The sequence below is a fragment of the Camelus ferus genome, chromosome 18 (genome assembly GCF_009834535.1).
Source record: "Camelus ferus isolate YT-003-E chromosome 18, BCGSAC_Cfer_1.0, whole genome shotgun sequence".
In the NCBI taxonomy this organism is placed as follows: Eukaryota; Metazoa; Chordata; class Mammalia; order Artiodactyla; family Camelidae; genus Camelus; species Camelus ferus.
The window spans coordinates 11,217,991-11,235,276 of record NC_045713.1 but is presented as its reverse complement, the minus strand read 5'-3'; the positions used below and the strand labels follow the sequence as shown (position 1 = coordinate 11,235,276).

Sequence of the window (17,286 nt, the reverse complement as noted above, 5' to 3'; positions counted from 1 at the left end):
GGCTGAGGGCCAAGGTGTTTACATGCACTTGATTGGCGGCGCGCTTGGCCAATGGTTGGCGGCCGAGGGCCGGCCTGGGGGGAGGCGGGCACCCGGGAACAATGCGTGTTTCTTCGCCGGAGAGTGCTCCCCTCCCCCAGCCGCCCCTTCCCCCCCACGCTGGTTTTTTTTTTTTTTTTTTTTTAGATCCAGCGAGAGGAACTTGAAAGGGGGGTTGTGTAATGTACCTTTTCCAATCCCGCGCTGTATATGGAGATTTGGGATTCTTTAAACCGGCGCTACCTGGATTTTATTAAAAAGCGGGGAGCTCGGCAGGAGGAAAGCTGGCTTTTCCGGGGGCTGCGGGAGCCCGGCCGCGGGAGGGCGGAGGAGTTGGCGCGCCGAGCTCTCGGCCCGGGGAGCGGTTTTCTACCAAAAAAAGGAAAGGCGGGCAAAAAGTGTGAGGCGGTTGCGGGTGGCGAAGGGGAGCAGCGACCACGGGATGGCGGGCAGCAAGGGCGCCTAGCTGCGCCGGGAGCCGGGGCCGTCACCGGAGTCGCCGTCGCCGTCGCCCGGAGCCGGGAGCCCCGCCGCGCCAGGTACGCCGCCGGGCCGGCCGACCGCCCGGCCCTGGCTGGGCGCGATGGTCTCCAAACTTCTCCAGATGGCCCCCCACGCCGCCTCCCCCTTGGGGTGCGCCGGGGATCCCTGCAGCTCTCCGGCTCCCGAGAACGGAATTGGGGGACCGGGGCCGCTGAGGTGGGGCGCCCTGGGAGGGGTGGGGGCGAGTCCCTGCGCCCCGGGCGCCCACCTGAGCCCCTAGTCCTGCTCCAGCCCGCCTAGCACGGCCGAGGGGCGTCGGTTCCCTTCTCGGTTCCCGGCAGGCGGCGGGGGAGCCAGGGACGCCGAGACGTTTTCGATTATAGGCTGTTTTTAATTAAAAGCCGGAATTCAGCCATTTTAACTGCATTTAAGAGGGGGAGAAAAGTAGGGAGAACGCAGCAAAGCCCGCAGATGGCCGAGCCAGCCTCTCTACCAGAGCAAAGGTGTTCTGGGGGGGCTTCATCCCGAGTTCCCCAAAGTGGGGCGCCGGGTCATGCCCCGAAGCGCTGGCTTTTAAAAGACAGCTACACAAAGAACATTTTTTAAAAAATCACGGAAAGCTCATCGCCTCCTTAAGACATGTATCTTCGGATGTGGCGATCTTAGATTTTTTCCAAAGTAAACGCGGATCTGGTAACCAGAGCCTGATGGGAGAGATCAGGGGAGGGAGGGAGGGGGTGTTTGTAACCAAAACCGGGTTAAAATAAGCACCCTTAGCAAAGTTGGGGAGGGAGGCTGGAGGAGGCAGAGGGGTTTGCGGCTGAGAGGGTCTGCAGATCGGGGGACTGGGCGCCGGTCGCGGGGCGCAGGGCGGGCACCCGGGAGCCGGTGGCTTTGGCGTGATCGGCGGCTCTAGAAGCGCCCGAACCTCTTGGTATCAGGAATCCGAGCTGCTGCGGACAGACGGAGAGCGAGGGCAGAGTTGGCTTCCAGACCCCCTCCCGCCCCCACAGGAATCGGCGAACGACAAATCTTTTAAACAAACAGCTTTAAACTGGAACTACAGGGGGATTTGTACAACGCTGGGGGAGGCGCCCCTCGGTCGGCCGGCGCAGCAAACGTTTTCTTTGTAGGTTATTTTTGGGGTCGGGGGAAGCTAGGGTAGGAGCGAGACCATAGAGTCCCTCCCTTCCTCTCTGACGCCCCCCAAATCCCCCGCGCCAGGACAAGTTCTCGGGCCGTAGGCTTCTCAGGCCAGGGCGTTGGAAAATGAAACCAAAGCTTGTTTTGGAGGATTCTTTCCAGTCCTCGGGCGAGAATGCCACGTCTTGGGTCCTAGGACTTAGACTTTGCGACTCGCAGTGGCCGGAGGCGGGTGGTGGGTGGGGGCGACGAATCTCTTCAAAAATAATAAACTCATATAGCACCCTCTCTCTCGAAAAAAACTAATTCTGCGTCTCAGGGCGAGTTCAGGGGAACCAAACTCAGAAAAGGGAGACAAGGGCCCCCAAAGGTTAAATATTAAACTTTTCGGATCAGATAGTGACACAGTGTTTAGGGAGAGTTTTCGAACTGCTCCGGGAAAGGTTTCATCGTTTGAAACCCAGGAGCATGTGACGCCCAGTCGTCCACCACTCTTCGGAGGTTTGTATTGATGCGCTCCGGGCAAAGCCGAGGGGCCTTTCCCACTTTCGGGAGCACCCGTGAGCCGCCGAGGGAGAGTCCGGGCTCGGGCGCATCGCGCCACCGGCCACTTTTTGAGCCTGGTCCCCGTGACCCAGAAGCCGCCAGAGGAAGGAGCATGGAATTTTACTTTTTATGGAAAAGGGGCTACTCCCCATTTCATTTCTGGCCGCCAGATCGGCAGCCCCCGACCCCGAACAGCAAGATGATTTTCTGAACTTATTTTTCCCCCCCTCTTTTTCTTTCCCCCCTTCTGTTTCTTCCCCGGCCGGTCTCCTCTCCCCGCCAAGACGCCTTGTGCTCCGCTTCGCGCAGCTCCGCCTGGCCGCCCGGAGGGGTTCCATCGCTGGCCGTCTGTGCTCCTCGGGCCGCGGGCCCGCCACCGAGCGCAAGCCCCGCACGCCGCCGCCATGCCCGCCGCGGAGCCCCCGCCGCCCGAGGATTCTGGGACTACGCCGAGGCCGAACTTTTAGGTCCCACTGAACGAGGCCTGCGGGCCGGGTGGGGGTCTGGCCGCGGCACTCCCGCGGAGGATGGATGGCCGAGACTTCGGGCCCCCGCGGTCCGTGCACGGCCCCCCGCCGCCGCTGCTGTCTGGCCTGGCCATGGACAGCCACCGCGTGGGCGCGGCCACGGCCGGACGCCTGCCTGCCTCAGGCTTGCCCGGCCCGCTGCCACCCGGGAAGTACATGGCCGGCCTTAACCTCCACCCGCACCCGGGTAAGTGCCCTGCGCTGTGCCCGCCCCCTCTTGTCCCCTCCGGATCCTGGGCGGGAGGCTTGGAAGAACTACTAAGACTGTTCCCCTAAGCCGGAGTTCGCAATGGGGGTCTGCGCCTCCCTCTCCTTCGGCCGGTCCATGGGGTGCGGGCAGACTCAGCTCCCGGGGCGAGAAGACCCCTGGGCACGGGGCCGAGGCCAGTCTGGAGCACCTGGTGGAGAGGGGTGCGTGGCTTAGCTGCCTTCCCCGGCTTTCGAGGCTCTCCCAAGGCGCTCGAGTCTGCCGAAATCGGAGCCACCAGGGTCGGTTCCAAACCCTGGGCCCCTGCGGCTCGAGCCTTGGTTGGAGTTTTCAAAGTCTGGGCGAGAAAAGAACAAACCAGCTCCATACCCTTTGAGACATCTGCTCCCAGAGCTGGAATACTGTTCTTGGCAAATGTCCTTTTGGGCGCCGTGGGCCTGGGTTCCGTCTTTAGCTTCTCCTCTTTCGTGCAGGGTTTCCATCCAGCCTGGGCGCCTGCGGGTGCGGGAGGACGGAAACCCCAGCCCTGGGAACGCGGCTCCGGCGGGTGGGCGACGGCCCTCGGGAGACCCCTCATCCACCGGGGAAGAGAACCGTGGTGGCAGGACCCATATCCCGGGAGGAGGGTAGCAACCCTGGCCATGGGGCCCTCATGTTTTCCGGCGGGAAGGCGGGCGCGCGGCGCAGCGGGGATGCGGACACAGATGCCGCCATCCCGAAGCTAGGAGAAGGAAGCAGCGCGGGAGCGGATTCGCGGAGGGAACACCCTGGGTCTGACACACAGCTGCGGAAGGAGGTGGCCGAGAAGGCCCGCTGGCTTCTGCCATTCCCCGAGAGGGGCTGCCCAGGCTCGGTGGGGAGGGAGGAGCTTGCCCCCGGCGGGCCTCGGCTGCTCCAGTCCGTCTAGGTGGGAAGGGAGACGCGGGGGCCTGCCGACCTGCCTTCCGCCGCCGCTGGAGACCCGGTCTCTCCTCCCGGGCTGCCTCCAGCTTCTGTGCCTGGCGTACCACGCTTCGACTTTTTAAAAATCCACCTCTCCCCCAACAAAGTGTAGTCTAGAATTTGTGTGATTTCTCCGAGAGTCCCCGATGCTCCCTTGGCCTTGGGGTCTCGGAGGGGACACCTCTGGCCGCAGCAGCCGCCTTAGCCCTGCCCCATCGACCCTGCTCGCTCTGCAGCGCTGGCTGTTTTTGCCTCTCTGATTTTTTCTCTTGCAACTTTTCAGGAACCGGAGTCCCGGGGCTCGGCGGGACAAAGGACCTTTGTGAGGCGCCAGGCGGGGGAGGGGCGCGAGCGGGGGCCCGGAGCGCGAAGACCCCGCCTGCTGGGGTTCGAGGACCGGGTCGTGGCCTTGGGGCGCGCGCGCGTTCCCCGGGGGGCTGCGGGCCTCGTTCTGCCCTGGTGGCCCCGATGAGGGCTAGGATTTTCTTCCAAGTGGTGCGCTGCCAAGGAGGGAGGGGTGCCGGAGACCCTAGAGGAAGAGTTGGGGGCGGCCCTGGGGTACAGAGGGACACTTAAGCTGTCCCTTTTTGCGCGCCGCCGGAGGGTGCGGTAGTTTTTGCCTTTGCACTCATGGGTCACTCGGCTCCGCCTGGGGAGGTGGCAGGGTTCTAAGCCTTAGGAGTCAGACCCTGGGTCTTCTCTCCTGGCGGAGCCGTCACTCGGCCTCTGAGAGTCTGGGAGAGGGCAACGCGAACTCCCGATCTTCAATCTGGCTCGGGCCTGGCAGCGGCCATGTGTTCTAATCAAAAGCGGGGAAAACAGCCACTACTCAAGGGGGCCTCTGCGTGCGCGCACCGTGCCAGGGCCGCGCTGAGTGCAACCTCAGCAGCCAGACCTAACTTGCCCATTAGGGAGATGCAGAGGCTGAGACCGGGGGGCGAAGGGACTTGAGGAGGGGCAGGCATGACGAGGAAGTCCAGCGGGAGGTGGCCGCAGAGGCCTGTCGGGACACCTTCTGCTTTAGGAGCTGCCTGAGTTCTGCGTGCTTGGCAGCTGAGGTCATGGAGGAAATAGCAGACCCGCGCGGGAAGCGCTCGTTGCCCGGGAAGGGCGCGGAGGCAGCCCCTTGGGCCGTGGTCACGCAGGAGGGAATAGTGGCTGGCTGGCGCTGCCTCTTGTTCCCCGCTCCTTGAATGGCCTCGCTGAGACCTGGGGAGCCCAGGTCTACACCCAGAGCCCAGCCTTGTGCTAATCCCATTAGCCAGAAGGTGGGGAACTGCTCCCCATTCACTGCTTGGGGTGGGGCCGGATTACAAATTCCTCAAACCAGCTCCCCCCCCTTTCTTGCGGGGGTGCAGGTGCTAAATTTTCTCTTTATAATACGCTTCACCTTCTTGGCTGTCGGCTCCCTAAGTCTCGCCAGCTTTATCAGCCTCATCTTTATTTGTTTATTTTTGTACTGGGAAACCTGGAGAGGCTGAGCTATTTGCCCGAGGTCACACAGCGCTAGAGTGAGAGGCTGAATTACCTCTGGACAACAGCTTGGGCGGGAGCTCCAGGTGGATCCAACTCACTTAGGCAGAGGGAGCTGCCTGAGGAGAGCTCATAAGTTTGCAGGGACCCTGCCTGAGGGGTGGTGGCTGGGACCCTTACTCAGGCAGGTTTGGACAGGGGGGTTGCTGGGAGTGAGAGCCTTCTGGAGGAGATGCCTTGTACGTATGATTTCACTAGGCCAAGAGGGGTGGCTCCTTCCTCTGCAGAAGAGGAGGTGAAATGAAGAATAAATAGGGTTTGGGATAAAGGGTCTGGGTTATCTTTCCCATCACCTTGAGCATTGATAGGCATGTATGTAAGCCCTAAATGCTCACAGCAGTCTGTGAAACAGACAAGTAAGTGACAAGCACCTAGGAGACTTAGCCCTCTGTTCTGGGGTTGGGAGGCCTGGAGTCAGTTCTTCTCACCGTTGCAATTAAAGATCTATTAGCAGGATTGTATACTTGGATGTTTATTTTCCCTGCCCCTACACCGTGGAGAATATGTGCATGGAGGGTGGGAATCCAGGATCAGAATGGGGGGCCCTGCACTTTGGACTGGCCAGTGGACAACAGTGGGCCAAGGGTTTTCTCCAGGGCCTGATCAACTCTATCTCTGGAATCCAGCCCGTCAGCCTACCGGATTGATTTAAAAAGATTAATCAGTAGGACTGGCTGGTGGAGAGATGCGATCCCCAAGATAAGGGAGATTTGCTGGGTGCATCCTCCTCTTGGCAGAGGCACAAGGGAGGCCTAGGGGAGGAACTAGACTCTGGAAGGGCCTCGGCAGCCCCATGGCTCTCTGAGCCTCCTGATTCTTTAGCTCTCAACCCCAGCACTCTTTTCTTTCCTCACTTCTTCATTTGCTCAGCAGAGGATTTCCATGTGCCTCCTGGGTGTCCTGGGAATCAGCAGTGACCAAACACAAAAATCTTTGCCCTCTTTGGCGCTCCCATCCGCGTGACATAAGTCAGGCAGTAAACAGAAACCAGCAAAGGAGGTCATTTTAGAGAGATACAGGCTATGAAGGAAAGAAAATGCTGAGGGTCCTTTTGGGCAGAAGTGGTGAGGGGCTGTGAGCCCTGAGAATGGCCAGAGCTGGGGGGAGGGGAGTGGGACCCTGCAGGTCCCTGAAGGCCAGTAATGAGGTCTTGGAATTTCCAACTGTGAGGAATGAGAAAGCAGTGGAGGGTTTTAAATGGAGGGAGTGACTCAAACTGAGGGACATTTTTACAGAACTAGTCTGGACTCTTAAAAAAATTTCAATGGCGTGCAAAGACAAAGGAAGGCTGAAAACTGTTCCTGATTAAAGGAAACTAAAAGAAAAATGTGACAACAAAAGGCCAGGCTGTGTATGGCCGTCGATTGGATCTTGGATCAGGGAAGAAATTGCACTAAAAGACATCACTGGGGCAATTGACGAAATTGGAATATGGACTGTAGATTAGCTGATAGCATCAAATCAATATCATGTTTCATGAAGTTGATAACCACAGTGAGGTTACGTAAGAGAGCGTCCTTGCTCTTCGGAAGTAAGAACACTGAAATGTTTAGGGGCCGGGGATGTGCCCTCTGCAACTTAATCTCAGAAATGGCTCAGGAAGAGAAAAAAAACAAGATCTATAATTTATAGACATGGGAGACAACGATAAATCAGATGACTTCAAATAACACGTGCAGTGAGAAAGCACTTCACAATTGCCAGACCTAGGGAGGGTCATGTGGCAGCTAGATTCTTTGTTAGTTGTACTGTTTCAGACTTTTCTCTGAGTTTGAAATTATTTCCAAATAGGCATTTAACAGAATTAGTCTGGATTGCTGGCTGGAGACTGTTTGGTGGACGGGAGAGAGGCAGGGAACTAGTCTGTGGTGAGGAGGCTGTCAGGTAGGTGATAGTGACCAGGGAGGGAGGCTGGAGGTGGCCAGGGTTTGGTGCCTTGTGGAGGTGGTGCTGCTAAGATAGTGGAGGGGCAGATAAGGAGGACAACATGTGGATTTTGGGTTGGTGCTACTTTTGGAGGGATGGGGAGGAACAGATTTGAGGAGACGGCAGTGATTGGGCATTCTTGATTCGGATGTGGCCAGCTTGGGGTGTTCTTGGCTCCCAGCGTGGACTGGTCTGATTTCACTTCACTGTCACTGGGTCACTAGGAGCTCTGTCTTTCACCTAGACTCTACCCCCATTCTGGACCTCCCCTGTCCTTTACTTCCCAGCTTTTGAAGGGACCATCAGGAGCTGCTGTCAGGACAGGTCTTGGGCCTCCCCAGTGGCTGCGGGGAGTCCCAGCCAGTGGTCAGCCTTGGCCCTCAGGGCTACGGTCCTTGCCACCCTGGCTGCCCATAGAGACCTGGCCTCTGACTTTGGAGGAGGTCAAGGCCATTTGGTGGGAATCACAGAAGCTCCTCCCCACCTTTGCAGGCTGTGAATGCATTTACCCTCTGTATCCCAGGTTCCTTCATGAGCTAATGAAAGTGATAAATCTACTTCACATACTCTCACTAACAATTTTGCCCACACCGGGCCGTCATGCACAAGCTGAGAGGTTCTGTCACGCCATCTCCAGATAGCTGCTGGAGGCAGGAGGGCCTAGGGGCTGAGGTCAGACGGCCCGAGTTTAGATCTTGCTCCTCCACTTAGTGGGGGTGTGATGACTCTAAGCCTCGATTTTCTTATCTCTGAAATGGTTCCCTTAGTGGTACTGAATTCATTTGGTTGTTGTGGAGTTTGAGCAAGCACCAGCTAGGTGCCTAGTGCGGGAATAGCCTTCTGCAGCAGTTACAGTGAAAGTGATTGCTGTAATTGCAATCGTCATTAACCGATGACTCATGAATCCCTTGCTCTAATCTGGTCCTGTCTGAGGGCCTCTGGAATTGGGTATTTAACCCCTCTATCTGGTCCACAGGCTCCTTAGACTTCAGGGTCCTAAGCAGGACTCCTCTTTTTAATTTTTCTCATTTTGTGTGTGTGCGTGTGTGTGTGTAACAGATATTCTGTAAAATGTTTCACTCTTGAGTTCAATCCATTGCGGTTTTACAAAACACCCATGTCACTACTAGCATGTTACTGCCTGCTCAAGATCAGGACGTTTCCTGTATCCAGGGGGTACCTACTGCTCTCTCCTGGTCACGATCCACCGCACGCCCCAACATCATTCTTATTTCTCTTAGATTAGGTTTGCCTATTTTCTTTTCTTAAAAATATTTCAATTAAAGTATAGTCAGTTTACAATGTTGTGTCAGTTTCTGGTGTACAACACAATACTTCAGTCACATAGGAACATATGTATATTCATTTTTACCATAACTTACTACAAAATATTGAATATAGTCTCCTGTGCTGTACAGTATAAACTCGTTTATCTAGGTTTGCCTATTTTTGAACTTTCTATAAATGGAACCGTGCAGTGGGTCCTTTTTTGGTTTCTGGCTGTTTCCACTCAACACTGTGTCAGGTTGGTCCGTATCTAAGGCGTGAGGCAGTATTGGTTTCTTGGGTGGTATTATTCCACTGCGTTGAACACAGTGCATGCAGTCTACGCGCTCTTCTGTTGAGGGACCTTTTGGTTGTTTCCGGTGTTTGCTGTGGATAGTGCTGGTGTTGAACGTGGCCTTGCGGTGCACATAGGTACGCATTTCTTTGGATGTACCCTCACAGCTACGAAAGCTGAAATCTACGCACACTCTGTGACCCGTCACTTCCAGTCCTAGACACTGTGTGTAGATTTCAGCTTTCGTAGCTGTGAGTGTGTGCGTTCCCATCCCAGTGGCAGCTTCCCTGTCCTCCCAACACGTGGTGGTGTCAGTGCTTTAAAGCCTGTTCATTCTGGTGAGTAAGTAGTGGTATCTAATCGTGTGTGCATTTTAAAGTTTTTTTCTTCATTTGTTTTAAGCTTTACTGAGGAAAACTCCTACCGTAAAATTCACCCAGTAAAAGTGTACACGTCTGCTTTATGCTTCATATAAACTTGAGGGTAAAAGTTACATATCATTTTAAAAGTCAGATAGTGTTGGAAGGGTTATGAAGAGAGCCAGCGTCCCTTACCTCCTGTCTCCCCATTCCTGATGCTCAGTTTTAATTCTCTTGGTTTTTCCTTTTTTTTTTTTTTTTTTGGCGGGGGAGGTAATAAGGTTTATTTATTTTTAGAGGAGGTACGGGGATTGAACCCAGGACCTTGTGCATGCTAAGCATGCCACTCTACTGCTTGAGCTATGCCCTCCCCCCAGTTTTTCCTTTTGGGCTTTTCATCTATATTTCTCTGTAATATCCTGCTTCTACTGCTAGTTATTTTTCAGATTTTGAGGTTCTTTTCTGACTTCTATAGAAGAGGATTTTGCATAGACTGCCCAAGTTTGCATCTTGACTCTCCCCTTTATTAGCATGAGACTGTAGGCAAGGTCTTTATCTCTCATACCTTGGTTTTCTTATCTGAAAAATGGGGGATAATAATAGTGTCTATGAGATTGTTGGAAGAATTAAATTGTTAATACATGTAAAGCATTTAGAACACTATCTGGAATATAATAAGCACTTAGTAAAATGTTTACTGTTGTTGTCACCTCACCCTTTCCCCATTTCTATTTCCTCTATCCTCCCAGTATATGTGAAATACAGTTTTGTGTAAACCAGCTTTATTATTATGGCTTGGACATAGTAAATATTGGTCAAATTTGAGCCAGGTATAATACAGTTTATTTCTTTATTTCCTAAAGTTATTCACTCCCCCCCCCCCCCAATTTGTGGGGAATTCTTAGAATCAGAATCACTATCTTCTAATCTTTTGGTATACTTTTCAATTGCTTAGAGCTGTTGGGTGAGCTGCCTCCTTCTTTTGTTGGAGATTTCCTTCCTGCAATTTTCCATCTTTCTGCTCTAGTCTGGTTTGTCTGGTGCTTCGGCCATCATCCTTCACATTCCCTTCCTGAACTCTGTGCTGTTTTGCATCCCCTGTTTCCCGATTCTCATGCTTTCCTTTTTCCTGCTTTACTTCCTTGTTTTGGTGGAGCATATCTTGCAGTAGCTTTCTGTGAAAGAGTGCACAGAAGGCAGATTTTTTCTAAGGCCTAGTATCCCTGAAAATGATTATTCTACCTTCACACTTGACTGGCATTTGGGAAATAATTAGAAGGAAATGCAACATCACCTTCTAAATTCTAATGCAACTTTTGAAGGTGTGATGTTATTTTGATACTTGATCTTTTTAAGTGAGCCCCCCCCTTTACAAATGCTTAAAATCTTTTAGAGCCGCTTAATAGTTAAGAGCATGGGCTCTGAGATTCATATACTTGTTCCTCCACTTGCGAGCCGCACGTTACCTAATCCTCTATGCTTCAATTTTCTCTTTTGTAAAATGAATAATGTTTACATTTTATGGTTTGTATGGGGACTCTTTGAATTACTTTTAATATTATTGGTATTTTATAATTTCCTTCCCATCATTTTCACTGTTCTCTCTAGTGTTCCTATTAGATACTTGATCTCTTGAACCAATCATCTATTTTTCTTTGACTTCCTTTTCTATTTTCCATCTCTTTGTTTCTTCTGCTTTCTAGGAGACATTCTCAGCTGTGTCTTCTAAACCTGCAATGTGATTTTTAAATTAGGTGGTCATATTTTTAATATCTAGGGAGCTCTTTCTTATAATCTGGGTTTTCCTCTTTTTTTTTTTTTTAATAGCATCCTGTTCTTGTTTCATGAATACATTAGTTCTCATCACTTGGAGAATATTAATTATGTATTTTTTTCCTGGAGTTTTCTTCCCTCATGCATAGTCTCTGTTCCTCTGAGTCTTTCATGTTGGAGACTTCCTTGGGTATCCGGTGATTGGTTCTCTGGTGTCTCTTCCTATTTAAGAAAGAGGCGCTAACAAGGTGATGGCACTGGGGATCCAAGGGTGGGACTTGTTGACTGAGGTGGAACTTTCTGAATCTGTCTGGAAGTCTTCCTTTCTGCCTTCCTCAGTCTCCCAGACAGGAGTCCTGTTTCCTACCTACAGGGAGTTTAAACCTGATAGCTTTTCTTCTAAGAGGGTACCTTTTAAGGATGAAGATTTGTACTCAGATAACATTTTCATTTTGGTCCCCACACTAACCCCGAGAATCTAGCCCTAGACCCTCAAGGGCTCCATGGTTCCCCAGTAAACTTTTCCCTTTTTAAACTGTTTTCCTGTCTTTTTCGTGAGGTCCTGGCATTTGGGAAAGGATGTGTTACGAGAGATCTCTGTGCCACCACTCTGGGATCCAGCTGCAGCCCCTTCCCTGGCCTGTGTGCCCCGGACACCTGGTTCCTCTCTGCCTCCGCCTTCCCCTCTCAAATGCTGCCTGGCTTTTGCCCCAGAGTTCCTAGAAGGCCCTCCCTCCGTTCCTGCCTCTACTTCCTCTAGGCCTAGACCTCTGTTGAGGGGAAGAGAAATCAGTGGGGAAATCCTCTGTAATTGCTTTAGAATTGAGAAGTCTGGAGCCCTGGGGCGAGGCTGGGGTGGATGCATTTGCATATCATTGGCAGGGACGAGGCCTTGACCGCTCTCAGCTGCTTTGGGATGCCCTTTTATTTAGATTTGAGCACCTACTTTGTAGGATGGGCGTCTGGTCTGAGCGAGGCAAAGTCTCAGCCTGCAGGGGGCCCAGATTCTGGGGTGGGGGAAGGACCAGAGTTAAACCCAGGTTGCTTCTCACGCTGTGACCTCTGCCGGGGAGGAGCTGGGAACTCTGGGATGGCTGAAGGGTGCCTGTTGGGATCTGAGTCGTCAGGGCTGGCTCCAGCAGGAGGGAGGGAGGTTGGAGGTAGCGCTTAGGCTGGATGAAGGAGCTAGAAGAATAAAGCCCCTCCTGCCTCCCCCCGGGGCCAGTCCCCAGGCCTGGCTGGACCCATCCCCTCCTGGGGGGGCGGGGCAGGAGCCAGTTAATCTGGCCTGTGGTTCCTGAGCCTTTGCTTGGCTTAGAGGAATCTCTGCAGCACAAGAGTCTCAGCCACGTGTTCCGCAGGGATGGGAGCTTGGGGACGCTGGCAGTGGCCACAGGTGCTGTGGCCAAGTCACATCACCAAGACTGTGCAGGGTAAGCCCCTCACCCGCCACCCCACCCTCTAATTGTGTCCCTCAGCCTTTCTTGTCTGTCTTCCTTCCAGAGAGGAGAGTGCCAAGAAGCAGTCCTGCCCTTCTGTTTTACTTTAGAGGAAAGTAGGCTCAGAGAAGTTGTGTCACCTTCCCAAGGTCACACAGCAAGGAAGTGAGGGCTCTAGGGGCCAGACCAGAGCTACCTGGTGAGAAAGCCTGGGGCTGGGGACTGCTGGTATTAATACAAATTTTGCTTTTCCTTCCCTTTTTCCTTTCTGGGCTCATTAAAAAAAATTTACTTACTTGTTTTGGTTTTGGCTAATTTTGTCAGTGTGACAGTTCTATAAAAATTACCCCAAATATAATATTTTCCATGTTTGTGTTCAGATTGGACTCCCTCTGCCCCCAATTTGTGAAAGAATTTTTTGTAAATTGGGGTTTAAGGTGCACACAGAGATAAGCCCAGATCACAGATGTACAGCTCCATTATTTTTTTCCCAAATGGAACCAACCAGGTTGAGAAAGAAAGACCCAGGTGTCCTGTTCTGCCACCCTGCCCCAGGGTGGCCCCGGTCATGGCTTAACCCGCTAGCCCTCCGAACGGTCTCTTCACAGGCAGGCGTCCAGTGTGTCCCCTAGGGGCTGAGGCCGGGAGGTTCCCCCTGCCCGGATTGCTGTGGTTGTCGTTCCTTTTTGCTGAAGGGCTTCCCTCGGACGAGAATGTCCCGGTGTGTTTATCCGGCTCCTGTTGGACATTTGGGTTATTTTCTAATTTTGATTTGCAGTCTAAGACGCTGAGTACCTTGTCATGGGTTTCCCGGCCACTTGGATGTCCTTATCTGCCTCCCTCTTGTTGAATCCCGTCCGTTTTTACACCGAGGCATCTGTCTTTTTCCTACTGATTCGCAGTACATTTAATACACCTCAGTGTATCAGTTTGACCTTTATGGTTAGTGCCTTTGATATGGTCTTTAAGAAAGCTTTGCCTGCCTTTGGTCATGAAGGAATTTTCCAGTGTTTTCTTCTAGAAGCTTTTGCCTCGTCTGTGTGGATCTGCAGTGCGCCTGGAATTGATTTTTCTGTATGGTGTGAAGTAGGGGGTTAAGATTCAGGGCTTTCCCCACATGGGTGTCCACGCTGACCAGCTGTGTTTACTGAAAAGACCATCCTTTCTCTACATTCATTTCCAAAGTTACCTTGGCTATTTTTGACTTTTTGTGTTTCTGTAATTTTTTCCTTTAACTGGAAAAATCCATAAGAACATAAATTTACCACTATAACCATTTTTACATGTACCGTTCGGTGGCATTAAGCACATTGACTGGGTTGTGTAACCGTCACCACCATCCACCTCCAGAATATCTCCATCTTCCCAGATTGAAACTCTGTACCCATTAAAAACTCACACCCCCCCCCCCCCCCCAGCCTCTGGTCCCCACCCTTCTACTTTCTGTCTCTAGGAATTTGACTCCTCCTGGGACCTCATAGAAGTGCAATTGTAACAATAGTTGACCTTCTGCATCTGGCTTATTGCGGTTAACATCGTATCTTTAAGGTTCATTCCCGTAGGATCAGGTGTTCCTTTTTTTTTTTTTAAGGCTGAACAATATTTTGTTGTATTAAGATAGACCACATTTTGTTTATCCAGTAGACCCTTGGGTTGCTTCTACCTTTTGGCTCTCATGAATAAGAATAATGCTGCTGTGAACATGGGTGTGCAAACATCCCTGCTTTCAATTTCTATGTAACTTTTATCAGCAGTTTCTCAGTTTCCACACCCACCCCTGCCCCTGCTGGGGTTTGGATTGGGATTGCATTAAATCTCTAGCTCCACTGGGGTGCAGTGAGCATCCTAGGAAGTACATCTTTGACCCACAAGTTTGGTGACCTCCTTGGGAGGAACCCTCCGAAGTGGGTCTGGGCCTGGATAATCTGCTGATTTGTTTTCCAAAACCTGGGGGTGAGCTGGCTCTGTCTCCATCTTTGTGTGGCTTCTCAGGCCCCACCTCCCCCTCCCCACAATCAAACCAAAAACGTGCTAGTTTGATAGATGAACGTAATGGCACTCTGTTCTGATACTTGTTTGCGATGTAACTTTTTACTGAATTCAGCCATTATTTATGGTTCTTTATTTGTGAATTGCTTGGGTTTCTTATTGAATGAGAAGGCTCTTTTTTATATAAAAGGAGAGTATTAACCCATTATCTGGCTTGGATATTATAGAAATCTCTGAATCTTGGGATGTATGGGAATCTGAAGGTCATTTTTCCAGGGGTCCTCAAACTCTTTTCAGCTGCTGTCGTAGAAATGGCTAAGTCACGTGTCTGCTCTGGGCTAGAACGAGCTCTTTTTTTGGGCAGTAACCCTGGTCCGATCATGTTGATGAGATGCCCTGATAGCCTTTGGTGACATCTTAAGGGATGCAGGTCCTTTGTGAGGCCAAAACGCTTTAAAATAGGAAGGGCAGATACATTTGTTCTATATTGGTTTGGGGAGGGGGTCTTTGGGAATGAAAAGATGAAAATAGGGTCTTGAGTCTGGGTGGTGTGGCTGAATGGCAAAGGGTAGACTGTGGAGTCAGAGCCTCAGTTTTCTCGTCTGTTAAAGGGACAGGAATCCCCCCTCCCAGAGCTGATGAGGGATAGACAGGATGAACTGAATCACTTGAAGCCCTACGGTGGCTGTGCAGTAGGGCCCAGGAAAGGCTTCTCTTTGTCCCTCCCTCAGCACTAGCTGATCGTGACCTTGTCCACCCTCCCTCCCATCTGTTAGTATTAATTGAGCGCCTACTACATACAGTGCATGGGGCCCTGGGGATGGAGTAACCTACATGGTAACGCTGGGGTCTGCCCACTGGGGCCAAATCTGGCCCCCCCCCCTGTTTTTTGTAAATAAGGTTTCATTGGAACAAAGCCCAGTAGTTTTAAGTATTGTCTGAGGCTGCTTTTCCTCCTCAGCAGACAGAATAGGCCTGCAACACCTGAAGTATTTATTATCTGGCCCTTTCAAGAAAAAGCTCCTGTTCCAGAGGGTGGAGAAGGACAATAAACAAGAAACTACAATAAAGAAGGAACTAATGTGCATATGGTATGATAAGTGGTGATAAGCACTGTGGAAAAAAATAATTCAGGAAAGGGTGTGGGGGGTGGGCTGGGTTGCAGTTTAAGATAGCCCTGGTTAGGGAAGGCCGCATTCATCTGGTGTCACTAGGAGCTGTAAGACAAGGGAGTGAGATATATACAGCTGGAAGTATGCAGGTAACTTGCGGTATCTGGAGGGAGGAATGGATTCCAGGCTGAGGTGCAAAGGCCCTGGGATGCAGCCTGCAAGGCTATGCAAGGCTATGCTTTATCCCAGCCTGGGATAAAGTCCTCTGAGTCCTTCATTGTTTACTAGACCTTTGTACCCATTGTGACCTCATCCAAGTCCCCCAGACGTCAGGTGCCCATTATACAGTCAGCTTCCAGGAGGATCCCCCATGACACCATCCATTACAGAGGCAAGATTCCATTGGCTGGCCAAGGTGGCCTCACTGTTGTCCTCTCTGTAGGGCCTGCCAGGTGCATCTGGATGGGGCTGGGATGTTGGTGGGTTCCAGGTAGGGGAGGGCCTGTTAGCTCAGTGCTGGAGGGGAGCACAGATGGGGTAGGGGGGTGCCAAGGCCAGGTGGAGTAGGATGTCCATGCCCGCCTCCTTGCTGCTCATATTCCCTCAGGGACCCCGGACCCCTCCCCCAGGCAGTGACAGTGTCCCGTTGCCCCATAGCCAGGCCTTGGTGCCTCCTTTCTTGCCCCACCTGGAGTGCCCTTCCCCTCTCACTGGGGTCCAGAGAAGGGGAAGACCATTTTCCGAGCACCAGGCCCTGCGTGGGGGGCTTCCCTCAGTCAGAGTCGCAGTGACCGTGGCCCTACTGGAGATAAGGGCCCCACGTGGTGGGATTCCTGAGCCAAGGCCTTGGGGCGCTTGTGGCATCGCTGAGTGACTTGGCTGCACAGGCCTGGTGACCCCTCTGAGCCTCAGTTTCTTAGTCTGTAAAATGGAGGAGACAAGACCCCTACACCCTGGGCAGTGGGGGAGGTGCAGCTCCAGATTCAGAGGCAGAGAGAGGAGCTTATGTGTTGCTGCTTTTTTTTTTTTAATTGAGGTGAAATTCCCATACTGCGCAGTTCACTGTTGGAAAAGCATGCACTTCAGTGGCATTTAGTGCCTTCACAACAGGCAACCAGCAGTTCTCCAGTTTGAAAATGAAAATTTGATTTGAAGGAAGGACGGATGGAATTTGGGTAGAGTTATGGTCCCTCTCAGACCCTGACCTTGAGCAGTTGCTGGCCTTCTCCAAGCCCCAGGTTGTGTCACTATAAATAATGTGGGGCTTCACGAAAGCATTTCACAGACGTGAACTCATCTGATCTGTGCGTACACCGGGCTGGGGGTGGAGAGGGGGCATATGGCCCTGTTCTGCTGCACAGCCTGCAGGAATGAAGCACCTTGCCCAGGGTCACAGTGCCCGGGCCTTGGGGCCAGGATTTGTCTTTCACTGTCCCTTGGGGGTCCCTCTCTCACACCCCTGTCCATGGTCAGGGCCTGGCCTGTCAGAGGCCCCATCCCTGCCCCTGCTCCAGTTTCCAGCAGGGAGGAACCTTCAGCCCAGACTGGCTAAATTAAGTCTAAATTAATTAAAATTTAATAAAATTGAAGATGTGGTTCCTCAGTCTCATCAGCCAGTCATTTCAAGTGCTCAGTAGCCACAAGTGCCCTGAGGCTCCTGGGGTGTCCCGCAAAGGTCTAGAACAGGGGTGGACGCTGTCGGTTGT

The 17,286-nt window shown here is 52.3% G+C and overlaps 1 protein-coding gene across 7 annotated transcripts in view; it reads left to right on the top strand.

Moving 5' to 3' along the window:
- Positions 1-184: 184 nt before the first annotated feature.
- Positions 185-17,286, top strand: part of TNRC18 (trinucleotide repeat containing 18) — an 85,769-nt gene continuing 68,667 nt past the window's right edge. For 5 of the 7 annotated variants that reach the window (XM_032459974.1, XM_032459970.1, XM_032459972.1 and 2 more), the window contains exons 1-2: positions 185-578; positions 2,496-2,925. In XM_032459974.1, coding sequence (XP_032315865.1) covers positions 2,739-2,925 — 187 coding nt within the window. In that variant the 5' untranslated portion in view covers positions 185-578; positions 2,496-2,738. Of the gene's footprint in view, positions 579-1,315; positions 1,652-2,495; positions 2,926-17,286 lie in introns of those variants that run through there. The other 2 variants (XM_032459968.1, XM_032459975.1) reach the window with 2 other exon arrangements.